The following is a 27,927-nucleotide window of genomic DNA, read 5'->3' as shown; positions in this document are numbered from 1 at the left end:
ATAAACATGTTTATTAGCATGGTGTTAGAAATGCAGTAGGCATGGCAGTATTATGTGTAGTATATTAGATAAGGAAAACTCTTGGTGTAGTATGAATTTCCATCATGGCTTCACTGTTTAGTAACAGAATAGTTAAAGTGGTACAAAAACAGAAACAGCAAACAGTCATGACCAAGATATCCTGACATTAGTCTCTGGTATTGATCAAGCTAAAAACAGATGATCCTACATTTCCTATAATGCAACAGAATAGTGTATTTTGTTATAACTGGCCTGGTATAGGCCTGTGACTTTTTAACTTGCATGTAAAAAGGTCTCAGTGTTAAATGGTGGCGTCTTTTGAATGGGTGAAAACCTGTGACAAAACAAAGAAGGTGATGGAACATAAACAAACGGACAATAAGACAAAGAAGTTGAAATGATTAAGACACAAATACATGTACCATTACACCCCTAGTCACTACGTGTGACAATGAGCAGGTTAGTGGATGGAGTAAGGATTATGGAATGTGCTGGGACAGAAATACCACAAATAAGCAGATAAGTCACTGTGAGCTTGATTGTGTAAATATGTGGCTTATTTATCAGTTTGATTGTGTGCTCTGTCTCAGGGAACACTGCAGAAGTTTGTGGATGATTTATTCACTGCCATCCTCAGCACCAGTCGCCCTGTACCTCTGGCTGTCAAATACTTTTTCGACTTGTTGGATGAGCAGGCTCTGCAGCACAACATCACTGACCCTGAGACCATCCACATCTGGAAGACTAACAGGTAATTGGCCATCAGCAGCAGCAGCAGCAGCAGCAGCTCACAAATGGTTTAGATGTGAGAAGACGGGGATGGAAGCCAGAAATGGGTCATGGGCCAACTTCTGGTGGGCCGCCATATGAGTAGAGATATAAACATACTTCAAGGGAAATTTCATCTGACGGTTTAAGAACGTCATGCGCCAGCAAAGCATGCCAACACAGAACATATGGACAGCAGTTGAATGCGTATTTCTACACTGACGTGATGTTACGATTCATGTGAAATGCCACATCTTAATGATACAATACCAAAAACATCTCTGAAGGAGTTCCTGGAAATGTAACCAGAGCTCTTGATCTCTTAATCAAAGGGTTATTTCAGTCACTTTCTCAATGTAGTTTGGTTCATGTGGTCGGGCAGAATGATCCATCTTGTTGCCTTTAGTTCTGATCTAACTGTGCTTCTAGTGACCTGTGCATCAATCAAAGAGAAGTAAATATGAGGTCATACGGACGCTAAAGTAACTAATTTATAGGATTGTTTTTCCCTCCATCATCATTGCTACATGAACCAACTTGGCGAAATTAAATTCCAGTGACTGACAGCCAGTCATCCTGCAATCAAACAAACTGCATTTATTTCTCGCTTTTCTAGTCTTATTTGCTACTCAAAGAAACACAAGTCAGCATTCACCCTTGTTTACACAAATTCACACACTGGTGGCAGAGGTTACTATGAAACATTCATATGCACACACTCATATCGATGGAGCAGCCACCGGGAGCAATTTGCAGTTCAGTATCTGGTCCAAGGACACTCTACATGTAGAGGGGCCGGGGATCGACCACTGACCTTCCGATTATTGGACGAACTGCTCTCCCTCCTGAGCCACAGCCACACTCACTCCGCTACTGCCTCAACTCCTTTTCAGTTTTTATCAATTTATCAGGGGAAGTCCAAGCACTCACATGCTAACACATATACAGTACACATTACCAAGAGGACAACTTAATCTTGCATGAATATATGAGTTTGATATATTTATGTTAGGTATGTTTTTCAATTTCTTCTGTGTATGAAGATGACAGAAAACTATTAGTGATTGATTGAATCACATATCTACTGTTATGAAATAATGTGGTTAGTCTGCTTTGCTTTCAAACAATAAACTTCACCAGAAGCATCTTGGAATCAGGTATTTATACATCTTTGTTAACATGTACATCGACTTTCTTGTCCATCCAAACAGTTTACCCCTGCGCTTCTGGATCAATATCCTGAAGAACCCACAGTTCATCTTTGACGTGCAGACCTCTGACCACGTGGACGCTGTGCTGTCCGTCATCGCCCAGACCTTCATGGATTCCTGCACCATCGCTGACCACAAACTGGGACGGGTGAGCTAATCACTTTAAGGCACTGCCAATAATACAGAACCTTGTTACTCTATACCACTAGAGCTCTGCTACCAAACAAATCAAAAAGCACTACACTATACGAGGCACTATGGGGGAAATCAGTACAACAACATGACTACATACAGTACATTCACAGCACATGTCTATATGTTCATGATAAGGGAAGTGATGGTAGTGTGAGTTCATACTGTATGTTAATGACTTGCACTGTAATAATATGTAATAATAACAACAAAGACAGCAATAAAGACAATAATAAAAAATATATGATGATCATGATAATGATTAATGTTGGTGATAATAAATCTATGATTATTGTTATAAACTATAAATGGGGATTTGTAATATAAATCATCTCATATTAGGGCAGTAGCTGTCCCTCATGCTGGGTTTTGTACGGATAATTCTATCATGCACGCTTCGTATGACCCGTCTTAAGGGATATTCAGGACACGTCTCTCCCATTTGTCTTCCCTGCACAGGACTCTCCCATCAACAAGTTGCTGTATGCCAGAGACATCCCGCGCTACAAACAGATGGTGGAGAGGTAAGAATATGGCAGCCAGTTGCCCCACTGACCCCCAGGCACAAAAAACACTGGAGGAGAGAGAAGTGAGAGAGGGGGGGGAGGAAGGAGAGAGGGAGCAAGGCCCAGGACAATCTGTCAGAGGCAGACAGAGGGTAGACTAAGCCTGCGAGGCTTCCATGCATGGATGGTCTGAGAGCAGACTGCTACACTTACTACTGTCTGCTGCACATTAAACCCTGCAGATTACACTGGTGATGGATTAAAGCTTCACTGGACTTGATTTGTATGTAACAAATATGCCTGTTTCATAAGCTTTATTAGTGTAATGTACATTACAAAGGATAAGTGCTGCCGAAAACTAGGTTCAGTACTCTGTCTCTAGAATTAAAGAGCAGAGACAGTAAATCTCTGTTAAGGATGGTAAACATGATTGGTGACATCAGCAACAATAGTTTTTTTCAAATTCAACTCACAAAACTGCATGAAGGGAGTCTGGGAATGTTCTCCATTGGTGACAAAGAAATAGCATATTTTGGTTCCTGTTTACTGTATTTGTAAAAAAAACAAAAACAAAAAAAACACCTCATTTGCAGACCAACATGCCCAGGGGTATGCAGATGAGCACAGGTACATTTGCTATTTACACACCGTTGGCACCGGGCGTGAAAACACTTGCACTGGGCGCCACTTTGCACCAAGTGTAAAATAGAGCACTGAGTTGTAATGGCAGTAATGGCGGCATAATTAGTTGGCACAAATAGCACTCAGTATTAACTGATGCAGTGGTGTTGCTTTGTGTGAGTCTTGATCCTTGTGAACACATCCTCCTCTGTAAGAATAGCTCTGCTCATCATACCCGTTTACCATTATTGTGTTTGAATTATAGCCACTTGACATCAGACTATCTGTACATACAGTACATGTTCTCTGTGCAGTCTGCTGTCAGGATGAGCTGAAGGTGCTTTTTATAACAGCTGCTGTAAAATACTACCATGGAGGGATTCAAGAACCTTAAGGCATTTTATTTCCTTAAATTCTACTGCAGTTCTTTCTTTTCAGTGCTCTTTCCTCCTCTCTCTCCAGGTACTATGCAGACATCCGTCAGACCATCTCCGCCAGTGACCAAGAGATGAACTCAGCTCTAGCAGAACTCTCTCGTGTACGTTACCCGCTCGTTTTCCCATTTTGCAAAAATAAGATTGTTTTTTTTAAGGCAAAGAATGAACATGAATCATTTCAGGACCCATGTTAGGCACCCACCCAGATGGTGGGTGCCTAACATGCTAGCTGTGGAGTTTGTAATAAAATATGAATAGCAACCGATGCAGTTTTAACAGCCTCTGTCCACTGACGTTTCCTCACCTCGCTATTTTTATTCTCCTCAAACAGAATTACACTGCTGAGGTCAACTGCCTCGTGGCTTTACATGAGCTGTACAAGTACATCAACAAATACTATGATCAAGTGAGTATGACCAAAGTCCAAAAACATCACTGTCGGGTTGTATGATATGATTTGCTGTGGTTTAGATGCATCTGGATGCATGTGCAATCATTCCTTTCTGCCATGTTTTTTCCTGCTTGAAGAATCGCACAACTTGCATGTTTCACTTGGCTCTGCGTCACATGTTATGTTGCTCTCAATCTGACACTCCCGGTCAGATTCTATCAGCTATAGCAAGATAGCTAATAAAGGTAACATTAAGTTCATGAGTAGGTCAAAAACAGTCACAGGCTGACTTGCTACATGCTAAATGTTCCAGACCAAAAGTTGGCTTCTTCATTAGTTATATAAATGAGGCTGCTTAGCCAACAATATGTGTTCATTTTTAATGTTACAAGAGAAAGGGCTTTTAGGATGACAACTAACCAATGTTTATAATGAAGCTATTGCTAATCCTCTAACGTTAGCTGGTTAAAAGAATGACACAAATGCTAACATTACCCCAAACTCTTATAATATCCAGGACTGGCTTCCACACAGTGATCAGATACATTTTTACGTAGCCTGTAGCCCCACAAACTAATGTAGTTGGTGTATAATCTGCTCTTCAGTTATCGCTTTAAGCTAATCAGGCATGTCATCAATCATAGTTTACATTAGCGCAGAGAAATACCTGGTTTAATGCATTCCTTACAGATCTGCTGTGTCTAGTTATAGTTGCTGTTAGCAAATGGTCAGATATATTGATGTCCCAAAAGCTCCAGTACAACTGTAATGATTATCATCCAACTTCTTCTTTCTTCTGCCAGATTATCACAGCCCTGGAAGAAGACCCCACAGCCCAGAAGATGCAGCTCGGTTACAGACTCCAACAGATTGCAGCTGCTGTAGAAAACAAAGTCACAGACCTATGACCTCAAGGATGCTACAGATCTTTCCTTTAACCTTAAAGCAGAGGACAATGATGGAAGAAACTTCCATCTCCTGGAGAAAAAAAGCAACGTTTTTTCTTCTTTTTTAAGGACAAAGGAAGAATGTGACACATACTGTGATTTTGCTGTCATTCCAGCAGACTGATTTTTAGCGAAGGGAGACATTTTTCTCCAGGATCCCTGACACTGGCCGTGTTTTCTGTCCCGTGTCCAGGAGGGTATAGAAAGACTCCCTTGACATTTCCACAGGTCCTGACACTGGGAGTGAAATGACACTGCTCTGAGGGTGAACAAAGAGAAAATGTGAAATGAAGCACATCAGAATAAAGGAACCTGCTCTGAACTGACACCTCTCACAAGGATCTCCCATGTTGGATTCAAACTAAAGGGAGACATGATATGAAAAGGGATCTTTTTGTTCTTCCCTCATATCGCAGTGGGACTTGAAGATTAGTTTTTTTGTTTGTTTTTGGACAAACTGCACAGAACATTCCTGCAAGTTTACAACTATACTTAGTAGTCTTCTGCTGAGGCAGTGATGCTGGATGAAGGAACACTGAACGAAGAGTAAGAGGGAACTGGTGGATTTTTCTGTTGACAGCCGTAAACGTGATGTCAAAAGTCTTACATAGAGGACAAATAAACAGATAGCGTCACTGTCGAAGTGCTGTGGAGGCCCAGGCAATGGCTTTTCATGTTCAAAGGACGTTTTCGATTCTGCTTTTAGCTTCCTTAAATCATTCGACCAAGTCTTACTCTGTGAAGTTTAATTAGTTTTTACTGGACAGTTTTTGTTCTGTGGAAACAATTTCCTGAGATAGGATTTCATTTTCATTTTTTTTATGCTTGCCATCACTGCAATTTGTAGATGCTGCCTCATTTGAACTGAAAACCAGTGTTTTGTAAAGTTGTTGATTTTAAAATGAATACTGACAGCCTGCTTTCTCCTCATGATGACCTACACTTATTGTCAATGTTCTTCTGCTTTGGCAATGTTTCGCAAAATGTTTATATCAGTTTTGTAAAAACAAATGTTACTTTTAGATGTATTGCCCGAGACAATTTGGCAGAGCCACTTATAGCTAACACGTTAACTGATCCGTCCTTAAGAAAACCATGAAAGTGAAACCTTCTATGAAACTGTAACTACATGTAGACAAAAGCCATAATAGCGCTACTGTAATGTACTAATTCAGTGATGATCCCATCACCTGTCAACGACCAAGCCCAACTTACAAGGAAATAAATGCACAAATATATGAATTGTGGAAAATCTAGTGAATTAATTCTGCATAATTTAATTTATGTTTGGAGCCATTTCAGGATTTATTTCCCTTCAGTGTGGTGTGACAGCCCTCACAGGTCATGAATCCTGAGACAAACAATCTAGAATTAATTTACTACATTTCATACAGTTAGTTCTCATATATATGTGCATTTTTTAGATTTTTTTTATTTTTATTTCTTCTTCCAAGTTATTTTTTTTTCTTATTTTATTTAAGTCAAGTTTGATCTTCCATATTTCTGAGATGTTTTGGCCATTTTCAACACTTTTTTTTTTTTTGTTTTGTCACTGGATTCACAACTTTTTTCATTCAGCCAGGACTCCAGTGAATTGTTATCCCTTCCTGGTTTTCTCTTGTTCAGACTAAGGCTGCATTCTGTTGTTATGCTCCAACTGTACATTTTACAATAGCCTTGTTTCAGGCTGACGGATATGGAGGAAAACTGCTGCCTCCACCTGATGGTCAGAGTGGGATCACAGCACCTCCCTCTTCTGTCAGTGTTCAAATCAAACAGTAAGCTTAATGAACGAAGGTGCCCGTGTTCCCCATCCCTCTGTAATGCCACATGCGAAAGTTTTTTTTTTACTAGTTTTTTCCAATTTAATTTATTTTTAATTTATTTTAATTCATATGTTGGATATTTTTTTCTGACATAAAAAATAACAGTGGAAATATCCCTCCCAGTCAGATGTTGCATCTGCGTCATGTTTGGTTTAAAGAAAACCGAGAGCCTTTGTCATTTTTCTACCTTTTCACGCTTCTTTTTAACCGTTGATTTCCTCTCGAGATAGTCGTGAGTCACTGCAAGTCAAAATCACATTCAGAGTTAGTTGTCTTTAATTCTGATGCAGTTCAACTCTCTACTTTTATATTTTACATCCACTTTAGAGGCGATAGGTGAAATCTGATTTTTAATGTTGCGAGTTGATTATTCTGTACATTGAAAAAAAAAAAAAAAACATTCTTTGCCAGGGACATTAGTGTTGCTTGTGGCTTACTTGTGAATGCAGAGCTCCGTTCTGATGTTTGACCATTATCCTGTACATACCTTACTGCTTTTAAGTAATCCTGACTTTAGTGTTCTCTGACTAATTGATAGGATGAACCTAACAACAACTTTAATGTGATGCAATAAAGTGGTCCCGGTGTTTAATAATGTCTGAAGTCATTGCTGTTAGTCTATATACTGGATTCTGAATATTATTTCCACAGCAAAGAAAGTGCTGATGATAACAATCCTAATAACTGGTCCTTGTTGTTTATTCATTTGTTCTTCTATCATACATTTGACACCGTAAATAACTTAAGCCAACTTTTTTCAGGTGTGTGCAGAGTCGCCGTCTGTCATTTGCTAACATGGTGTTGCACAGCAGTAGTAGCCAGACACTGTGGTAGCAGCTACCTAGCTAATTGTTGCATTTTCTCCTGCTCAACCATCAATAATGTGCATTACCATCACTTACTATGAAAAGGCAAGAACGATGAGGGAAATAATCTAGAGGCACTGGATTCTTTACACAATATTATTATTACTATATGTGTATTGTAAATATTTCATTTTTAAATACCACCTGAATATTGTGACACCTGGCTCTACAGTCTCACATTAAATTATAATTGGCTTCTGCTTGCAAACTTAAGATTCAAAAAATATATATATATATATTTATAACATTTGTTAAAGTGGAAACAGACAACATTTAAATCTATACCATTTCCCTGTGGCATCACTGTTGCTGCCCACAAGGACGGCGTTAGCAGCATGGCTACCACTAGCAGCCTGGCAACTGAAAGAATCCCAATCCAGTTGGCAGGTAGGTCTCAACGTCTTTTCAAATCAGTTTGGAAAAAAAATTCCAAATGTTCTTCTCTTCACTTTTGGACTACGAAACTTCACTTGACTCTCCCTCAGCATGAGGTTGAGGAGATTATACTGAATTTTCAATTTTAGGTGAACTTATCCTTTAAGTCTTGAAACTTGAAACAACATGCCTCAATAACATCCAACAATTATTGGCGGTAATAGGTAGCACTAGGTTGCTGACTGGCTGCAAATGAGTTCTATACCATAAAAAGGGCCAATCAAAAAGAGGTATAACTGCAATGCACTTTAGTCACTTTTCATCATTATCAAGTAGCAAGTACTCCAGGCTAACTCCCTGATTGTTGATGCTGCTAACGGCACATGTCTGATGGCATATTTATTACTTCCTGTCGCTGGGGAGCCAGACCAGGGACTCCATGTTTGGACATCCTCTCTCTCAGTAGCCTTATAAATCCAAGAGTATGAACAGCTGTCGCACACAGCTGGTGACGATCGGCCATCCTAAACTATTCAAGCTCCACGTTGTGTTTTGCCCTAGAGACGGTTAAAAGTTCAGAGTGTCAGAGGACCGTCAAGAAAACAGTGACAGACACACATTCATCTGCCGTCCAACGTGCAAATAGCTGTTGTCTTTCTCTTGTGTCTGCAGGGTGACGAAACCTCAAATCTGTTTTGGATTGTGTGTGTGTGTGTGTGTGTGTGTGTGTGTGTGTGTGTGTGTGTGTGTGTGTGTGTGTGTGTGTGTGTGTGTGTGTTTGCATGCGCTAAAGTGCTAAACTGAAGACAAGCGGGATCAGTGTGTGTCTTAAATTAGCACCATCGTAGAGTGAATGCAGGTCACGTTTCACTCTGTGGTGGAGGTGGGGGTCATATAGGTCAAACAGAAGGTCAGGGAGAGTGTGTGTCTGCATGTGTGAGCATTACATTACATTTTATTTACGAAGCATATGAGACATATGAAAGTGTGTATCCTCTGCAGCTCATGAGCTGTTCGGTCTAAAAGTAGAAAGTAGAAAAATGTAGAAAATGCTCGTCACAATTTCAGCACTAAGTCTTACAATTTAAAGGAACAGTTCACCCTAAAAATAAAAATTCAGTCCTTCACAGTGAAACAGTGTTGCAGCATTCTCCTGAACAACTGAAGTAGATGGGGACTTGTTTTAGAATGTAAATAAAACAACTGAACACAACCATAATCCTAGTTACTGAAAGCCTCGAGGTCCCAGCTTGATTTGAAAACACATCCACTCAGAGCCGTATCCTTCACTGTCGCTGCTAAGCTAAAGTATTAGCACTCAGAGCTACTCCATCAGTACTGTGGTACGCATGTGCATGTAGGCATTTTTGAGCTTGTGCATCCACTTCAGACCGGGTGTGTGCTGACGTTTTTAGCTCAGCAGTTACAGCAAAAATCTTTGAGGTTATAACATCCATTGGGGAACTCTGATTATGCCATATGAGCTGTATGGAGCTGCTGTTTTGCTGTGAAGCTCCAGAAAAGTTTTGTTGACTAGAAGCTCATCATCGCGGGTGTGAGTAGCTGATGACTGGATTTCTTTTATTGGGTGAACTGTTCCTTTTAAGAAGCCTAAACTGTAAAATGTTTGACTCTTAATTAACGAAACGGCTATCAAAGTGGCTGCACATATTCTTTGGGCTTCCTTTCGATCGGCCACTCGTTGTGACTCTGCTGGTAGAGTTATAGGCTGCTGTGTGGCGCCGCTCCACCGACACCAGCTAGCGTGATTTATTTGTGGTTTGAGGAACTTGTAAACACGGTAACAAGAAGACGAATCATCAGCCAGCTGCCCTCACACCTTATTATGTTTCGGCGTTTATGACGAGCGCCTGATTATTTCATGAACGTTGACGTACGGTGAAGTTTCTGACGTTAACCTGGAGCAAAAATACAGGCCTCGATGTAAACTGTTGTATCAGCTGATATTTATCCCCCTACTAACCCAGTTTTCTAGATCCATGCAGGTGGTGTTATGGTGTCTCTCAGCACAAACACACACACACACACACACACACGAGCGCTTGGTGCCCCTGTGGGAAGTGTCTGATTACAGCTCTCTGAGAATGGAAAGTAGTCGCAGCCAGCACAGGCTTTGGAGCTTAAGACTGGACCGACATTAGACAGTGACAGCAGGACGCTCTAATACAATCCAACCACCAGCACCACTGATACTACTACTACTGTGACGAAGCTTTCAGTGTCCAGCTCCTTTTGAAACTTCAGTATCAGAGAGGTTGGCCCAACACCGCTGACTGTAGTCTCACAGAGGACCATGTTCTGTAGTCCAGTTCACAACTCTCTGACCAAACGGAAACAAACTCTGAGCATTCGAAGCTTCACAGAGATGAAGACGTGTTGCGAGGCTGCGCTCGCGTCAAGTCCTCCACTGTCTCTGCATCAGTCAGATCTAAATCGCTGAAGATGCTGCTGCGCGCCCAGAGTCAGATGAATGACGTCTGATGAAATCTCATGTCAGTGTTCACTAAATATAAAGACCAGAGCAAGCAGTTGATTAGCTTAGCAGAAGCCTGAAAAAGCAAGGGGAAATCACAAGCTTGGCGCTGTCCAAACGTAAAATAATCACATATTTTACTGATTTTTTAAATATTTTTTTTTCATTTTATTACATGGCAAAATTGTGGAACTACTCTGAGGAGAGAAATTCCTGAATGTATCCGACAATGTTCAAACCCAGAGAAATCCATGCTGACAGTGCAGTTCATCAGGTCACTGATGCTGATTGTGGGTGAGGGTAGATTTGCTTGTTGCTAAAATGTGTATTAACCGCCAGCAAAGCTTGACTCGAACGGCTTGATTACTTTAGTACATTAGCCGTGAGCTAATGTTAGCCAGTGTGTGTGTGTGTGTTTAAATTATATATTAGCAATATTCAACTCTCCCCAGTGACTCTGAGTTTTTTTTTTCTTTTCCCTTCTGCTCTCTGTAATGTCGCCATTAAACAAACTACATTTCCCATCCGGCTCCAGTCGGCAGTCAACACCGGCAGCCTCCTCAGCAGAGCCCAGCAGCAGCAGTCAGGCCGATGAACAGGAGTGAAGATAAATACACTTTTTTAATCCCAATTACCAAAAAATGATCCCTGAGCTCTCCTCCCGTCTCCTGACCAGACAGATTTCACCCAGCTCCCTCTGGAGCCGCAGAAGGCTTTATTTAACTCCTTTCACTTGTGCAGTGGTACCAGTTTTACCGGCACAGCAGAACAGGATCAGTAGTGTTAATATGTTTTCACATACGATAACGTGCCTGCAGCCACTTCAGCTACAGTGGGCTCCACAGTGCGCTCAGGTGCTGTGGGAAAGTGTCGTCTGACTATGAGCAGTCGCTCACGTGAGGTCGACAGGCCCAAGTGTTCTCACGTTAAAGTCCCAACAACCCCCTCTCCCCACACACACACACACACACACACACACACACACACATCACACACATTTCATCTCACCTCTCAATTCTCTCCCTTCAACACCGTCGGCTCTCTCCCTCTCTCTCTCTTTCTCTCTTTCTCTGCTGTACTTTATTACCCAGCAGGCCTTTGGCTCTGAGGTATCGGCCAGGAAATCTTGTGGCATGTCAGAGGGGGAGTGTTAACAGCGCGGCGTTGGCAACAGAAAGCAGAGAATCAGGCCGAGGGATGTGGAAAGTTTTCAGGTCGCGCGCGCGCACACACACACACACACACACACACACACGCGCACACACACACACACTTTATCACTTTACCACTTTTATCCCTATTTTAGAGGTGATGAAGGTTGAGACATCGAGTGTTCATATATTTAGAAAGATTACACTGGCACTTCTTTAAAAAAAAACAAAAAAAACTCAGCTGATATAAATTCAACGTCCTTTTGTAGTTTTATATAAAGTATGCAGTAATCGCATTTCTTTGGCTTAAATGAGCTTCAACTTGTTCTGTTCAAGCATGACTAAATTATTCAAAAGTTCAAATGTCCATCATGTAGCAGTGGAGGAATAATAGGCTTTACTCTGACAGTAAAGACTGCTGTCATCATTTTAAATAAAACACACAAAATAAGGCAGAATCTCAATTGGCAGTTTATACCCTAATGCACTGGAGCAGACATACAGTACTTGTTCAAAGCCACATAAAAAATGTGCATGATTTTTCTATTATTATTATCAAAGTCTGGATTAAAGGGCTCTGTGTAACAGTTTGTTGGAATATCCAGGTGTTAATCAGTGTTTTATTGGCCACGTGTGAGCGGATCGTCACATGGCATGAACTGCTAACAGACAGCAACAGAAGCTAACACTAGTTTAGAAAATGGAGTCTGCTAACATAAACTTCCACCACAATGCAAGTTCAACAGAGCCTCTTCAAAGTACTTCTGACACCTTATTAACTTTAAAAAAAAAAAAAAATCCCTATCCTGTTTTCTGAGGATAGGAGAATTCATCAGTTGTTTCGGTACTTTTTTCATCTCTTTTTTCCCTCCTCTGCCATTTTGAATTTATGATGCAATATCTCAAAATGACAAAAGAGACAGACGACACTAATCAGCTGTAACGGCGGACAAGGCTTTAGACGTCCACCTCCTGGTGAGTGGGACATGGCACTCCATCCTACACGGTTAAAAAAATGTCTCATGTCTTAGATTTAATGTCTGAAATGAGGTCTGCAGTTCTAACATCGAGATATTTTAACATTGTGACCTGCGACATAAAATATGTCAGTAAATACAAACACTTTTGTAAACATGTCTTTAAAAAGGCGGTTGCTAACAAGCGGCTAAATGAGACTCCAGAGATCATCAGGGCCACTGAACGTCATCACAGGTCATCTGAACTGTAGTTGCACACTTTTATCATCCAACTTGCAGATCGATCAATTTATAGCAAAGTGTGTATAGTATAGTGTATCAAAAAAGCTTAGTAGTGGTAATGAAGTCGTGTTTTTTACGTTAGCTCTGTGGATTGCGCCGACATTTCAAAAAATCGTTCAAGTGGTGTTCATCTTGCTTAATAAAAAAAGTCAGGAAGCTGCATCTGTCAGAATCCTAAAAAAAAATAGTTAACTATATATAACTATATATATAGAACTATAGTGAACACACACATTAACACCTGGTCTCTCCTCTCCAGCGCCCAACATCTGATGGGTAACATCAGAGATTAGAGAGGACTCCAACCGATGACCCATTTTTGAAAAGAGGCGACCTCAGCTCACCTTGGTTCCCTGGACTTTATTTATTGTGATACTCTATATCGTGTTGGAGGACGGGGAGCCCATTCTTAAGCCAGGTTTAGCAATCTGTGATCCCCGCGGTCCCAAAGGTCAAACTCCCCGCGAGACGAGTGGAGGGGAAAAAAAAAAAACCCTCAGCAGCTGTCACTCTCTCTCCTCCCTCGGTGAGTTTGGCTTCACACGACACTCCTCTCCTCTCATCTGTTAGCCCCGCTGAACTCTGTTGTGGTTTTCCCCACAGTAATGCTGAAGAGAGATCGAGGAATAGAGATACAGGGAGAGAGGGAGAGAGAGAGGAGGATAGAAATCGCACAGGCGAGCAGGTAAAGGCCTGACAGGCGGTGAGTTAGGAGGCTGCTGGGGATTTCCATGTTTAGACCCTGCTGACTCCCAGTCTCCTGAGAGACCCCCACCTTCCCCACAACACCACCACCACCACCACCAGCTCTCTCAGCTGCTCAACTGTTACCAGGTGGTGCAACATTAAAGGTGCTGCAGCTACTGTATCCGTCTCTCTCCTAACTTTGTGCAAAAAAAAAAAAAAAAGTTTGGACCTTTGCAACACTTTATCCAATTCAAGATACCTGCTCTTTGATTGGCTGCTGCATCTGCTGAACCACACCATGAAGAGGAGTCCCCGCTCGGCGTGTATAGCTGCTCAGCAGCATCATCTGTAAGTACTGTACAGGGTGTTCTTTACTTTTGATACTGCAGGAGAATCATTGTAACGCTGTGTGTGAACGGGTGACTTAAGTGCAGACAGACTCTTTTAAACCTAAACACACACACACACACAAACATTATTTTCTAAGCATGCATTTGCTTTAATGTTTCGATGTAACCTTGAATTATGGCTCGATCCAATCAAAACGCAGCTTGGCTCATCAACTTCTTTTTTTTCTTTCCGTGGCCACATCAGCGCAGTTAAGTTTAGCAGAGCGCTGCACGAATAAAGCCTGCCAGCATTATTATAGACACCATGGAGGTGACTTTAAATGGCAGCTTACAGTTTAAGGCGGGATATCAATGTGCTTCAACAAGTCTTCACATTACACCCTGAGCATCTCACTGTGCTCACTGCATCTTAGAGCACAAGGGCAGCAAACTCCGCCGTTTTGTCCCGACCCGTTGACGGTATTTTCAGGCGTGACGTGATGACCCAAACTCTTTCACATGCAAAGCGGGCTGGGATCAGGTTGTCAAGGCTGCGTGAACATGCTGCAAAATGATTTACAGCTGAGTCAGAAATAGTGCAACTTCCGATGCCGCTGGTCCGCTCTTAGCCAGGCACAGGGACAAGTTTCCACAGCAGGGACGAGTGTATGGGAAACTCTAAAACAAGTCCAACAGTCCCGGCTGCCCTCAGCAACCTGACACTGACGCATACACTCACACTGTCACGCACACTTTATGACATGGTTATCAGAAAGTCGCTGGTTCAATTCCCCTGGTCTGCATGTCATAGTGTCCTTGGGAAAGACACACTGAACCCCAAACTGCTCCTTGCATGGCAGTCACGGCCATCTGTGCATGAATGTGTTTATGAATTACTGTAAGTTGCTTTGGACAAAAGCATCTACTAAACGTACAATGTAAACGTGTGTTTGTAAAGGAGTAAAGCTGGGTCTTCTAATAGCTTTGAGGCCCTCGGATGCCACGAGCAGCTGGATCCGAAGCACAACCAGGACTCTGAGGACCCCAGAGAATACTGTTACGGTAGGGCGCTCTCTGAACTCACGTCATCATCTGTAGAGGTGCCCGCTTACCGCTTTCTTCAATATACACAATGTGCTCTCCCCTTTGTTACTCACGCATTTTGAATTATTGTTCAAAAGGAAAGGTGATAACCTGACTGGTGTTTAAGAGATAAAGCCAGATTATTGTCCCGCTAAATGCACTGGTCAATGTGAGCACACAACAATAATGCTATCAAGCTGATGTTTAGCAGGTGTAATGTTGACCTTGTTCTTCCACCTTAATTTGGCGTGGTAGCTCCATTTTGTTATAGAATTGGCGATATTACTGTGTGTGGATTACAGTGTAGGGTAAACTGTGAAATAATAACTCTAATGCTATAATAAGGGCACCATAGCCTTGCACGGCATAGCCGCACATCTGTGACAACGTTAGCTTAGGGCTGCGTATTTTTGATCAACAGAGTCAGCGGGATTCATCCTCTGGGGACATTCAATCTCAGCACGAACCTCCATTGCAGTACATTCAATATTTGTTTATTTATTCCTGTTTTTGTTAAATATATAGTAATAGTTCTTTTACAATGTTCAAATCAAACAGTCTGCGGAGGATGGACTCATATCACGTTGTGCGAATCCTGCTCTTCATTTTTGATCAGCCACAAACTGGAAAGGTTAAATTAGGTCCCGTCCTTGGAGGTGACCTTATTAGGTGCCATTTGAACAGGCACATAAGTAATTGAACTTCAAACCACACTTTCATTATTTTCTGATTTGTGAACTAAACACTTTTTTATGACCCTTGGGACCATACTCAACCACTGTCCCTTTCTGATCACGGTCACTTGAATGCAGCATTGTGACCTTGGTCCCTCCCTCCCCCGCCAGCTGTGCGCGTCTCCGCATGTACCTCTTAAAGCAGATAAGCTCTCGAGTATGTGACACCACAGATACCTGACAGAGTAATAAATCATGTTCCGGCTTACATCACGCTCAGTTTTAGTAGCAAAAGATTCAATTTCGAGATCTCTGACTATGTCCAAGAACTGCACGTCGTGCCGGCTGACAGAGAGCTTATGACAGACAGGCTTATGCATCATCATTTTTCAGGGTCCCGCTGGCAGATTTGAATGTATTACTCACTACAGACACGATATAGCTTTAGAGGAGGTTGTAATGCCAGAAATAGCTTTGGTGTCACATTGTAGCCCTCTCTCTCTCAGATGAAACATGTAAAGGCCTACTGTACGATGATAAGGTTTCACATTCCAGTTAAGAACTGTACACAAAGGGGTCAAACTCATGAGAGCCACTTTGCCATTGAAGCTTACATTTAAAATATCATACACACAGTGAGGTAATGGATTGCTTTGTCTCTTCTCAATTTCAATGCGTTCTTAACTCCTCAGGTGGGTACCACCCTGTCCAGATAGGAGACATCCTCAACAGAAGATACCAGGTGGTTTCTAAACTCGGCTGGGGCTATTTCTCCACCGTCTGGCTGTGTCAGGACCTCCGGTGGGTTCTAATTAGGCTGTCCAGAGATGGTCAGGGTGGGGGCGGGCATGAAAACCTGATTCAGATTATTACTTTACAGGAATCATTTTCACGATAGCCACCAAAGTGTACACGAGAAATGGAATTAGAACTTATTGCAAACGTTTAAAAAAAAAAAAGAATATTTCTGAATGTATATATTAATGACATTAAGCAGCAAAACTTTGAAAAAAAAACAAAAAAAAAAACATTTAATTTTCAGTTTTGTCTTTCAACTTTTGGTCACTAGTGCCGACTTCATTCAATGATCAAGTCACACAGTCTACTTATAGTTTCTCAAGGCGGACCCCACCACATCCACTGCCCAGATCACATTTAAAAAAGACAATCTTGGCCAAAACAATAACCCGCAGTTTGTTATCTTACTGAATAGCTCAGGTAGCTTGTGTTGCAGCAGTACATTAGCTCGATGTTTGTAACTTAATATATGAACTTTATTTGCATTTCCAACAAGTGATCGCTGAAAGTAACTTTTCTTTGTTAAAGTTGATTTAGTTAAAATACGATTTGTGTAATATGGAATAAATATTTTGTTCTTAAACTTATTTGAAACTGTAAGCTTGACACACAATAACCAAAGCTAACATCATAAAGAAACTGGACTGTGTGTGATTGTCTAACTGACCAGGCGGATCCCTACGATGCGTCTGTGTTTTGGATAAAGAAATGGTCATTCTTACGCAGCCACATTGACCAAATTTGTTTTTCCAAACGTATCGTGTTGTCATAAAACACAAGCAAGAGCACTGATCTGTCACTAGTCATGTTTGGATGATGACTTTAATCATGAGTCTGTAGATGTTACTGGCGATGCCCAGCTTTTACTGTATGTAAGAGATTTCTTCACAAAGATAAGAAAGAGCTCTGTGACGACCTGTTGGGTGAGACACATACAAGAGGCGACGAAATACATGCAGTGATAAAGGAGATGTTGAGAAAGAGAGGTATAGATCTGAGACAGGTGGTCTCAGTCACCACAGATGGTGCCCCTGCCATGGTGGAAAGGGGGGGGGGGGCTGTGCCACGGATGAGAGAGGACAACCCTGATGTCATTGCTTACCCCTGTCTCATCCATCTGACGGTTCTGTGCGCTACTCTTTCAGAAGATTTTGCTGAAGTAATGAACACAATGATGAAACTCATCAGCTTCCTTAGGACAGCCTCATCCCTGCAGCATCGCCTCCTGAGAGAATTCCCGGAAGATGCTGAGGCAAATGCCAATGACGTACTACTGCGCGATAATGTGAGGTGGCTGAGTGAAGGCAGCGCACCGGGACGTTTCTGGTCCATTCAAAAAGAAATAGCAGCTTTCTTAGAAGCAGCTCAAGAGTCGGAGAGCAACGCAGTTTGCGCTTTCTCCGTAAGATGGGCACAAAATGGGTATTGCTGCTTTTTTTGGTTGACGTTACATCACACCTTAATGAGCTCAATTTAAAGCTGCAGGGCCAGAACAATTCCGTTGCCGATTTGATGACAGCTGTTGGATCTTTCCAGAGGACGCTGGACGTTTTCAAAGAAGATCTTGAAGGAGAGTGTTCACACTTCCCATAACTGCAGGAACAGACTCAGGGTGAGAGAGATGTTTCCCTCCTCTGTTGACCTCATAAACAAGCTGATTGGAAACTTCAGTAAAAGGTTTGACAGCTTCAGCCTTGGGCAGCAGCTCCTCCTGCTAAACCAGAATCCTGTCCTCATCAGAGAAGTCAGAGGATTGTCAAAGGAGGCGACATTCAAATGGGCACATGCAGGATCTCTACAGCTTGAACTCAGCGATCTGCAAGGAAATGATGCATTAAGAGAGCATTTTGAGGCAACTGACCCTGCTACTTTCTGGCTACAGACTGTATCTGAGACTGTTTTCCCTGGTCACTCCACACCTTGACCATGTTTAGATCAACTTACTGTGAGTCAGCTTTTTCCACCATGAACAGTATCAAAAACAAGTACCGTTCCATGATCACGGGTGAATAGCTACATATCTGCACTAGGATGGCCAAGATTTAAATTACTGGCAGGGCAATCACATGCCAAGTTCTCTCATTAAGAAAAGTTATATATATAAATTCAAGGGGAAAAAAAAAGTGTTATGTGATATAAATTAATTCGCCTGGGACTACTTTTATTTATGGTAAACAGCTAGTTGATTACTATGCAAGAGTTACTGCTATTATACACACTTAAGATTTTGTCATTCTTCATACTATTTCACATTTCTTCCTTCTTTGCTGCAATTATACTCACTGAGGCCACCAGAGGTCGCCAATGTAACAAAATAAGTAAATATGGGTCATGATATGCTGCTTGCACAGTTGACCTATATATATCTGCTGCGGATAGGCTCAGATAACATATAATGACTGATATCCATGAAGCTCTAGGTCTTTTAGCAAGTTGAAAATTAAAATGTGTAGGGTGAAATATGAAAAAATTGACATCGGTCTCACCTCAAGCAAAAAGAAAAAATACATCAACCCTCCCCACCAATAATCTATGTACAGCGTTTTTCTTTTTCATTTGATAAACACAACTTGAGAAGTTAAGCTTTGTCTCTAATGATGATTATTGTCTATTTTTTTTGCAAAATAATAGAAAAAGTGGTGTCTTTGCTTACAGGCTAGGTCTCCGTGTTGCTGTGAAGGTGCTGAAGAGTGGAGCTGGCTTCACCCAGGCGGGACAAGATGAACTTGCTCTCCTACGATGTGTTAGTGACCTGTTGTTTTTTGTTCCTCCACCGACATCTCTCACTCTTTTTGTCATCATTTTCTTGCCTTTTTTTTGTTTTTTTTTTTTTTGTTTGCATTTTAATTCTCATTCAGACAATGTTAGCTCCTAGTCAACACTGCTTTTGCCACTCCCTATTTACTATCAACTACATGTTTCTTACAAAATTACAAAATTCTCCCCCTCTCTTTGTATGTTATTCTATCCTGACCTCTTACACTGTCTTCCATCATCTCCTCCTCTCTCTAAGTTTTCTCCATCCTGTTGTCTCTCCAAATCAGGCTGGTGGACCTACGAGCCGCCATCCCTCCAGTCAGAGGATTGTCCAGCTGCTCGATGAGTTCAAGCTGGCCGGGGTCAACGGGATCCGTATCTTTTTTTTTTTTGTTTTTTGTTTTACAGTCATTCCCTGGGCACACATTTAAAACCTGACCTCATCTATTGAGGTGTGAGTGTGGTGCGTCTCTAAGAGCCACGAAAAGGCATCAATCAAATCAGACAGTCAACATCAAATACAGTATACTGTGGTATCAATTACAAAACATATGTGCAGAATGAATGTATTGTTTTCAGAGATGTAACAACAGATGGCATTAGCCTATGTTGGCTCACTGCAGTATTGCATTGCACTATGCAATAAAGAATGCTTGCTTATAGCTCACAGACATGTTAAACTGACCTTGACGCCTGCTGGTCAGACATGTGCCTGGTGCTGGAGCTGCTGGGGCCAGACCTGAGGAGCTGGCAGCTCTGTTTCGGGAATCCAGGACTGACGGGGCCTTCGGTCAAACAGGTGCTTTCTCAGGTAAAGAACTGCTGAGACTGACAGGGGCGATTTTATAAGATATGGCCGGAATTTTGGTCCAAATACACTCCAAAAATCAAGTAAGTACTGTAGTTTGCTTCAAATCCTGCCCATATCTAACACATTTTATTTTAAATACTGCTGAAGAACTGCAGAAATCTTCATATTCCGCATACTCACTTAAAGTAATGTCTCATTAGTTTTGGCTCAAATCCAGATACCATTAGTAAATTAATGAACAGTTGGACATTTTGGGAAGTACGCTTATTCTCCTTCTTCCCAGGAGAAGGCTGATCCAAGATATAACACGTTAATTAGTTTACTTTACCGGTGCTGCCAGATGTGTGTCTCATGCTAAGCTTTTTGCTAAACTAAGCTAATCAACTGCTCATAGTTAGCACATGAACATGAGAGCTGTAGGTCATCAATTGTCTTCTCTGACTCTCGACAAGACAGTGAATACTTTTTCCTCGGGTTATGAAAGCATTGTGGGTTTCACACTAAGTAGATTCTGCACAGTTTAAATCCAGAGCCAGCTGATACATTTCAGGTTAGACCGCCCCTTTTTCACCAAGCCTGACTCCATCAGTCTGCCCTGATAGAGTCAAAGGTCTGACAAAGTTATGCTGTGTTTCCTGTAGGTTCTGGAGGGCCTGGACTACCTTCACACTCAGTGTAAAATCATCCACACGGACATCAAGCCTGAAAACATCCTGCTGTGCCTGGAGCAGCAGTCGCGCAAAGTCCCAGCAGGGGGCAGCAGCTCTTCCTCTGTACTGGCTGGAAAAGAGACCACAGGCACATTTGTTTTGGGTTTTTTTTTTTTTAATACTACAGTGTTCATCAGTTGTGTGCACGAAGCAGATGTACTGAGCATTCTTTACTCCTTACACACTGCAGGCCTTAAATTCATCTAATCCAAAATATCAGTCTCATGAATTTATATTTCTTATCTAACAGCATGTCTTGGAATTAATACAATATTTTAATAAATGAATACGTGTTGTTTCTTACAGAGAAGGAGCAGGTGAACCCATACAGTTTAAAGGAAATTAGAGTTAAGATTGCAGACCTGGGCAGCTCCTGCTGGGTGGTGAGTTCTTGCTCTATACTTTACATACAGCCATTATAAAGCTTGAAGCTTAAACTTTGACATACATTAGTCTAGTGTTAGATCTAGATACAACAATACAGGTCCATCTTTACAGGCATTTAGTCCCATATGTTATTAAACGCCTCAAAAGTTAAGAAAAATGTTGTTTTTTTTAAGATTACAAAGTGGCTTTAATCAGTCTCTCATAGTGTTGTTTTCATCTACTAAAAAAAAACAGCTACAACACCTTTTCCGCACCAAACAGCAGACATACACAGTGTTAGACTTGCTAGTGAACTTCGTTGAGCATGTGCTGCGGCAGATAAAGATGAAGATACTCGCCTCAGGAGATAGTGGAGACCAGAAACAGAGCAGAAATTGGGAGAATATCAGACAATAATCAAGTGGCCAGAAACGCCACTCCAGTCGAGTCCCTGTGTTGCTCCATAACTGCTGGATGTGCAGTGTTAATAAGGTTTTTGCTCACAAGTTTACCATATTAACTTAAAACGTGATGATATATGCCGTTGTTGTTTTCACAGCTTCTTTCTGCTGCCCCCAAAGAGGCCAAACAATCAGATCAGTTGTGAAAAAAAGAACAAATTAAAGCCAAAAACACAACGAACACTAACTAATTTCGCTGCCATATAAAAAAACATTTGTCTCCATTTTTTAAAGAGATAAGCGCGTGTGTTACATGAGAATTTACCCTCCGAAAAGTAAAAACTTATGTAAATGTATTACCCATAACACCCTGAGAAAAACACTTACTGATTGAAATGTGTTTGTTTATGGCTGTCTCTTTATCTTGGACCAGTATAAACATTTCTGTGAGGAGATCCAGACCCGTCAGTATCGCTCACTAGAGGTTTTACTGGGATCCGAGTACGGCCCACCTGCTGACATCTGGAGTGTTGCCTGCTTGGTGAGGGAAATACCAAACGTTGGATATTTACACTGTGTGAAATATACAAACCAAGACTCTTTGTTTTTATTTCTGCATCATTATATTAAAACTGTCTCTGGGATTTTCGCTAAATTTCAAAACAATGTTCTATAAATGTTCTATATAGGTATTACAAAGTTTGTATAGTAGGAGTTTAACTGACTGTGCTATCGATGGGTCAGTGGGGTCACTACACTGGCCAGACTGCTACTGAAATTTGTTAAAATCAAACCAACTCTTACAATTCATTTACCACAGTTCTGAATATTATTCAAACCAGAACAAATTTGATTTGCATCATACATTTTAATGTTTCAAATACCTTACATGTACAGTTTGTTTAGAAATCAAACACTAACGGGCCCAACGCTGAGCCTTGTGGAACCCCACAAGCAACCGTCATAATTAATAGATGCCAAACTGTTAGATACGATTTTATTTTTCATCTTCAGCCATCATGGAGAAGCAAGAGGCTGCTGTCTCAATTACAATAGTTGGCGACCTTTATCTGCAGGAATTATCATGTTGTGAACATGAAAGTTTGAATAAATGTATGTGACAGTATGACATTCTTTATTCTTGTAAGTGTGCTGTAACCACAGAGGTCAACATATTCATTTGCGTTCATCCTCTGGAAATCATGAATGTCCATGAAAAATATTTGCCACATTTGAAGTTGGAGATTTTTCAGTGGATAAGTCAAACTTGACCAACTGGTGATGCTAGGTTTAAGACAGTGGATCATCGAAATCATGCATATTTATCCTTGGGGCACCATGAACATCTGTGCCAAACTTTGATGTAATCTAGCCAATTGTTGTTTAAATAATTCAGTTTGTGCTACCGTCAAGCAAAAATTGTAGTCACCACTGTGGTTTAGATTTGGTCCTCACTACTGACGCTTACTTGGCTACACATCTGAACCTTAATTTTCCCTCACATTCTCTCAGGCCTTTGAGTTGGTCACTGGAGACTCCTTGTTCGAGCCCAGAGTCAGTGAGTCCATCTCCCTGGAGGAAGGTATGTTCAGTACAGTGTACTGACACTAATAGAGGCACGAAAACCACTGACACAGGATTAAAATTGAGATTCCACTGTGGGTGCACTGTAATTACTGATGCACTATTTGTTAATGTGTACTATACATTTGTGTGTCCATGCATGTAACCTCAGACCATATAGCCCAGATCACGGAGCTGCTTGGCAAAATCCCACCAGCTGTTGCCTTGTCAGGAAAATACTCTGCAGAGTACTTCAACCGCAGAGGTAGGTCTGCAACTTCACCTTAATTGATTCGGAAGCGGTGTGTTTGTGTGATTTCACTTTTAGTGATTTCTTCCTAATAAATAATTTTATCATTACCGGCTGCGACAGTACGGCTGATATTGTTTTCACCTTGTGAGTCAGTGTGAATGTCATTGTGGTAAAATATGGTCCTGGAGACACTTAGTGAGAACTACCACAAAAGTAGTTTTGTGTAATTTGTCAGGGGTTTATATGTCACTTAATGACCCTGCGTCACATTCTTTTTCAGTTGCAGATCACTGTATCCCAGTTTCCATCATTCTGTTAGTCATCGCCACTGAGTACTCATGTTATAATGTAGTAAAAACTACTGAGTTCTCATGTCATAATGTAGTAAAAACTACTGAGTACTCATGTCATAATGTAATAAAAACTACTGAGTACTCATGTCATAATGTAGTAAATACTATTGTGTACTCGTGTCATAATGTAGTAAATACTACTGAGTACTCGTGTCATAATGTAGTAAAAACTACTGAGTACTCATGTCATAATGTAGTAAATACCACTGAGTACTCATGTCATAATCTAGTAAAAACTACTGAGTACTCATATCATAATGTGGTAATTACTATTGAGTACTCTTGTCATAATGTAGTAAATACTACTGAGTACTCATTTCATAACGTAGTAGTAACTACTGTGTAATCATGTAATGTGATAATCACTATTGAGTAGTCATGTTATAATGTAGTAAATACTACTGAGTACTCATGTAATGTGATAATCACTTTTGAGTACTCATGTAATAATGTTGTAATTACCACTGAGTACTCATGTAATAATGTCGTAATCACTACTGAGTACTCATGTAATAATGTTGTAATCACCACTGAGTACTCATGTAATAATGTTGTAATCACCACTGAGTACTCATGTAATAATGTTGTAATCACTACTGAGTACTCATGTAATAATGTTGTAATCACCACTGAGTACTCATGTAATAATGTTGTAATCACCACTGAGTACTCATGTAATAATCTAGTAAAAACTACTGAGTACTCATATCATAATGTGGCAATTACTATTGAGTACTCTTGTCATAATGTAGTAAATACTACTGAGTACTCATTTCATAACGTAGTAGTAACTACTGTGTAATCATGTAATGTGATAATCACTATTGAGTAGTCATGTTATAATGTAGTAAATACTACTGAGTACTCATGTAATGTGATAATCACTTTTGAGTACTCATGTAATAATGTTGTAATTACCATTGAGTACTCATGTAATAATGTCGTAATCACTACTGAGTACTCATGTAATAATGTTGTAATCACCACTGAGTACTCATGTAATAATGTTGTAATCACCACTGAGTACTCATGTAATAATCTAGTAAAAACTACTGAGTACTCATATCATAATGTGGTAATTACTATTGAGTACTCTTGTCATAATGTAGTAAATACTACTGAGTACTCATTTCATAACGTAGTAGTAACTACTGTGTAATCATGTAATGTGATAATCACTATTGAGTAGTCATGTTATAATGTAGTAAATACTACTGAGTACTCATGTAATGTGATAATCACTTTTGAGTACTCATGTAATAATGTTGTAATTACCACTGAGTACTCATGTAATAATGTCGTAATCACTACTGAGTACTCATGTAATAATGTTGTAATCACCACTGAGTACTCATGTAATAATGTTGTAATCACCACTGAGTACTCATGTAATAATGTCGTAATCACTACTGAGTACTCATGTAATAATGTTGTAATCACTACTGAGTACTCGTGTTCTAATTAATTCATGGGTTGGAACAGCAGCATGTTGACAGGCGTCACAGTGGTCCCATGGTAAGATGCTCTCTTGTTGGCACCTGTTTACATCCCTGTGTAATATTGCATGTGTTTCTTGCAGGTGACTTGCGTCGTGTCGGTCCACTGAGGCTCTGGAGCCTGTATGACGTTATGCTGGAGAAATACCATTTGCTGTTGGAGGAAGCTTCTGGATTCTCAGACTTTCTTCTTCGTATGTTGGATTATCATCCCGAGAGGAGAGCCACCGCTGCACAGTGCCTCCGCCACCCTTGGCTGACCTCCTGTTAGCCTCCTAAAGGCCCTGAAGTGCTCATCCCCATCTGCCTGTCCTCAAAGCCAGATGTTTTCAGACGCTTAACCTGGCATATTTCAAAATGTACCAGGCACAGACTCAATCTGTGCAACATTAAAAAGGCATTTTTGATTTTTTCTTTTTTTATACTAGAGGAATACAGAGAGCTTTTTAGAAGACAGTTTGTGTTTCACTCACTTTGATTTGTGAATTCCTGTGGAATGTGCTGTGGTCCTGATGGATGACAATGGATCCTCATCTTGTGCTTTACGCTGCTATGGTGATTTCTACATGGATATTTTCTAGTGTAGCGACTGTAAGCCTTTGACCGTGACACCTTTGAGCCCTGTTGATAGCAGCTCTTTCAGGGGAAAGATGATTTTGTTCTGGCTTGACACTGCTAGCCAGTGGGAGAGTCGTCAATATGATGCCAACTTTACGTGCAGTGTTATTCAGCGAGATTGAATGTTTGCTGTTGAATCAGAGAATGATAATAAATGTATATATTCCATGCTCTTTCACATCGTATGTACTTAAAATATGCTTTTTTGTTGTTAACTTTTTATACAGTGTTATGAACAACTTCAAACAATAAAGGCAGATTAATTGCAGTGCAAATGTACAGTAAGTCACAAGTCATTTTCTATTGCCAAAAAAAAAAATCATACATTTTCCAAACAAGTCTTTAAGAGCTGTTCAATATAGACAGTTACACCCACTAGACCCTTGATTTGGATATAGAAAACTCCATGAAAACACCTTAAATAACAACTGTAAACTGTTATGATGAGACTTTATCTCACACAGCTTTTTTTAAGAAATGAAAGGGCCTCTTTCTATTCCATACACGTTCAAACTTGTTTTCTCACAGAGCCTCCTGCTGCTGTAAAAGGTAAGCTCCTAATCAAAATTAAAACCCTGATCGAGGCTGATCAGGGTTCACTCACTCAACGTGTTTCTCTGAGCTCGGTTTATGGTAATGAATGGTGGCATTGACTTTCTCATTAGTTTTGTGCACTTAACATTTCTCATCAGTTTGCCATAGTTTCTTCTTGTTTTTTTCAATATCCTTATTTAAATTGGCTCTCCAGAACTTCCAGGTAGCTTCCTCAGATGATGACATGACGATTTTATGATCTACACAGGGAACATTCTTACACTTGCAAACAAACACGTTGAATGGGTAAAACCAGCCCTTTAATTTCAACACACTTTTTTTTTCCATTCTGCTCTCATGCAGCATGCAGTGCTCGTTGTGAAATGTTTTGATACTAAATGTTCTCATATAGAACTAGCAACTTGTATGTAAAATGTACAGTATGCGTTTAACCCTCTAGTGAAGCATTTGGGGTGTGAATTTCACATCAGATGAAATGCTCATCGTTGGACATGATTGACTTTGAACCCTTATAAGTACGCTGTGTTAATCCAATGTAATGCATGACCAAACACACCACATAGAAGACATAAGTGCATAAAACACTGTCAACAGAAAAGGTTGAAATCCACATAAAATCAGCCCTTGACCTTTGACCCCCTCGCCTTCAGTCAGACAATAAGCATCAAATCATGATTTGACTTGTCCTCATCAAAACACTTGACAGTGATGTCATCAAAGTCATGCTGCACAGATTTGAAGTATGACAACTCTATGTACACAGTGTGTAGTAGGCAGGTCATACATAATCTACATGCTAAAGATAGTCCAGCACGTCATCCTATCCAGCTGTAGGCTCGACACTCCACCTGTGGCTCTTCTTTATAGACGATCGTATAGCCGCACTCTGTCCTGATGCGCCGACACTTCCTGGGCCAGGATGTGGGCTTCATTGGCCTGGAAGGACAGAGAGGAGACAACACGGATGAAGAGGAGAGTGATCATGAGACTGTGGGACTTTTCAGACCTGGCACCAACACGCACCCTGAGTGATCTAATCGCAGGTCGACAGGTGTGAATGCCCCAAGGATGCACTGAGGACATGTCAATGTTAACAGATGTTTGTGAACATGAACATCTGTTTCAGCATCTGAACTGGTAAATGCAGCATCCCCAGACTCAGCTCCCCAGCGCTGAGTGAGAAGAGACTCAGCAAACTTTTGAGAAACTTCATTACAGCAAACTCTGAATCATTCATGGCTGCCTGTTGGTTCAGCATTAAATGCAGCACATTACATTGTTTCTTTCCTTTTAAAAAGTGTCATTTTGAACACACTCTTTCGACTGTTTTAATCATTTAAAGTAAACTGAGGAAAGAAGACAACATTTAAGTGTTTGACAGTAACCCAGTAACCAATATAGGCTTCTC

At 40.8% G+C, this 27,927-nt stretch overlaps 2 protein-coding genes across 3 annotated transcripts in view; both read left to right on the top strand.

Annotated features, from left to right (window-relative positions):
* The window catches only part of LOC119023511 (plexin-B1-like), a 70,776-nt gene extending 63,264 nt beyond the window's left edge, over positions 1–7,512 (top strand). For both annotated transcript variants that reach the window (XM_037105507.1, XM_037105508.1), the window contains 6 exons: positions 612–772; positions 2,001–2,148; positions 2,652–2,716; positions 3,782–3,857; positions 4,088–4,162; positions 4,951–7,512. In XM_037105507.1, the coding sequence (XP_036961402.1) occupies positions 612–772; positions 2,001–2,148; positions 2,652–2,716; positions 3,782–3,857; positions 4,088–4,162; positions 4,951–5,055 (630 nt within the window). In that variant the 3' untranslated portion in view covers positions 5,056–7,512. The remainder of the gene's footprint in view (positions 1–611; positions 773–2,000; positions 2,149–2,651; positions 2,717–3,781; positions 3,858–4,087; positions 4,163–4,950) is intronic.
* A 6,452-nt stretch (positions 7,513–13,964) lies between these two features.
* si:ch211-220i18.4 (SRSF protein kinase 3) lies at positions 13,965–26,121 on the top strand. The gene is made up of 12 exons (XM_037104851.1): positions 13,965–14,100; positions 15,040–15,143; positions 16,531–16,639; positions 19,292–19,379; positions 19,681–19,768; positions 20,098–20,204; positions 20,846–21,002; positions 21,221–21,297; positions 22,115–22,222; positions 23,194–23,263; positions 23,417–23,509; positions 25,430–26,121. Exons 1-12 carry the CDS (start codon positions 14,051–14,053, stop codon positions 25,615–25,617), a joined length of 1,239 nt encoding a protein of 412 aa, XP_036960746.1. The 5' UTR covers positions 13,965–14,050; the 3' UTR covers positions 25,618–26,121.
* The last annotated feature ends 1,806 nt before the right edge of the window (positions 26,122–27,927 follow it).

The sequence above is a fragment of the Acanthopagrus latus genome, chromosome 7 (genome assembly GCF_904848185.1).
Source record: "Acanthopagrus latus isolate v.2019 chromosome 7, fAcaLat1.1, whole genome shotgun sequence".
NCBI lineage: Eukaryota > Metazoa > Chordata > Actinopteri > Spariformes > Sparidae > Acanthopagrus > Acanthopagrus latus.
This window is presented reverse-complemented; position numbering and strand designations above follow the sequence as displayed.

Excerpts from the sequence above, each read along its gene's own strand:
- si:ch211-220i18.4 (XM_037104851.1), top strand. The coding sequence starts at position 14,051 with ATGAAGAGGAGTCCCCGCTCGGCGTGTATAGCTGCTCAGCAGCATCAT. Across the intron at positions 20,205-20,845 it reads TCAAACAGGTGCTTTCTCAG|GTTCTGGAGGGCCTGGACTA; the intron begins GTAAAGAACTGC and ends TGTTTCCTGTAG. Across the intron at positions 21,003-21,220 it reads GGCTGGAAAAGAGACCACAG|AGAAGGAGCAGGTGAACCCA; the intron begins GCACATTTGTTT and ends TGTTTCTTACAG.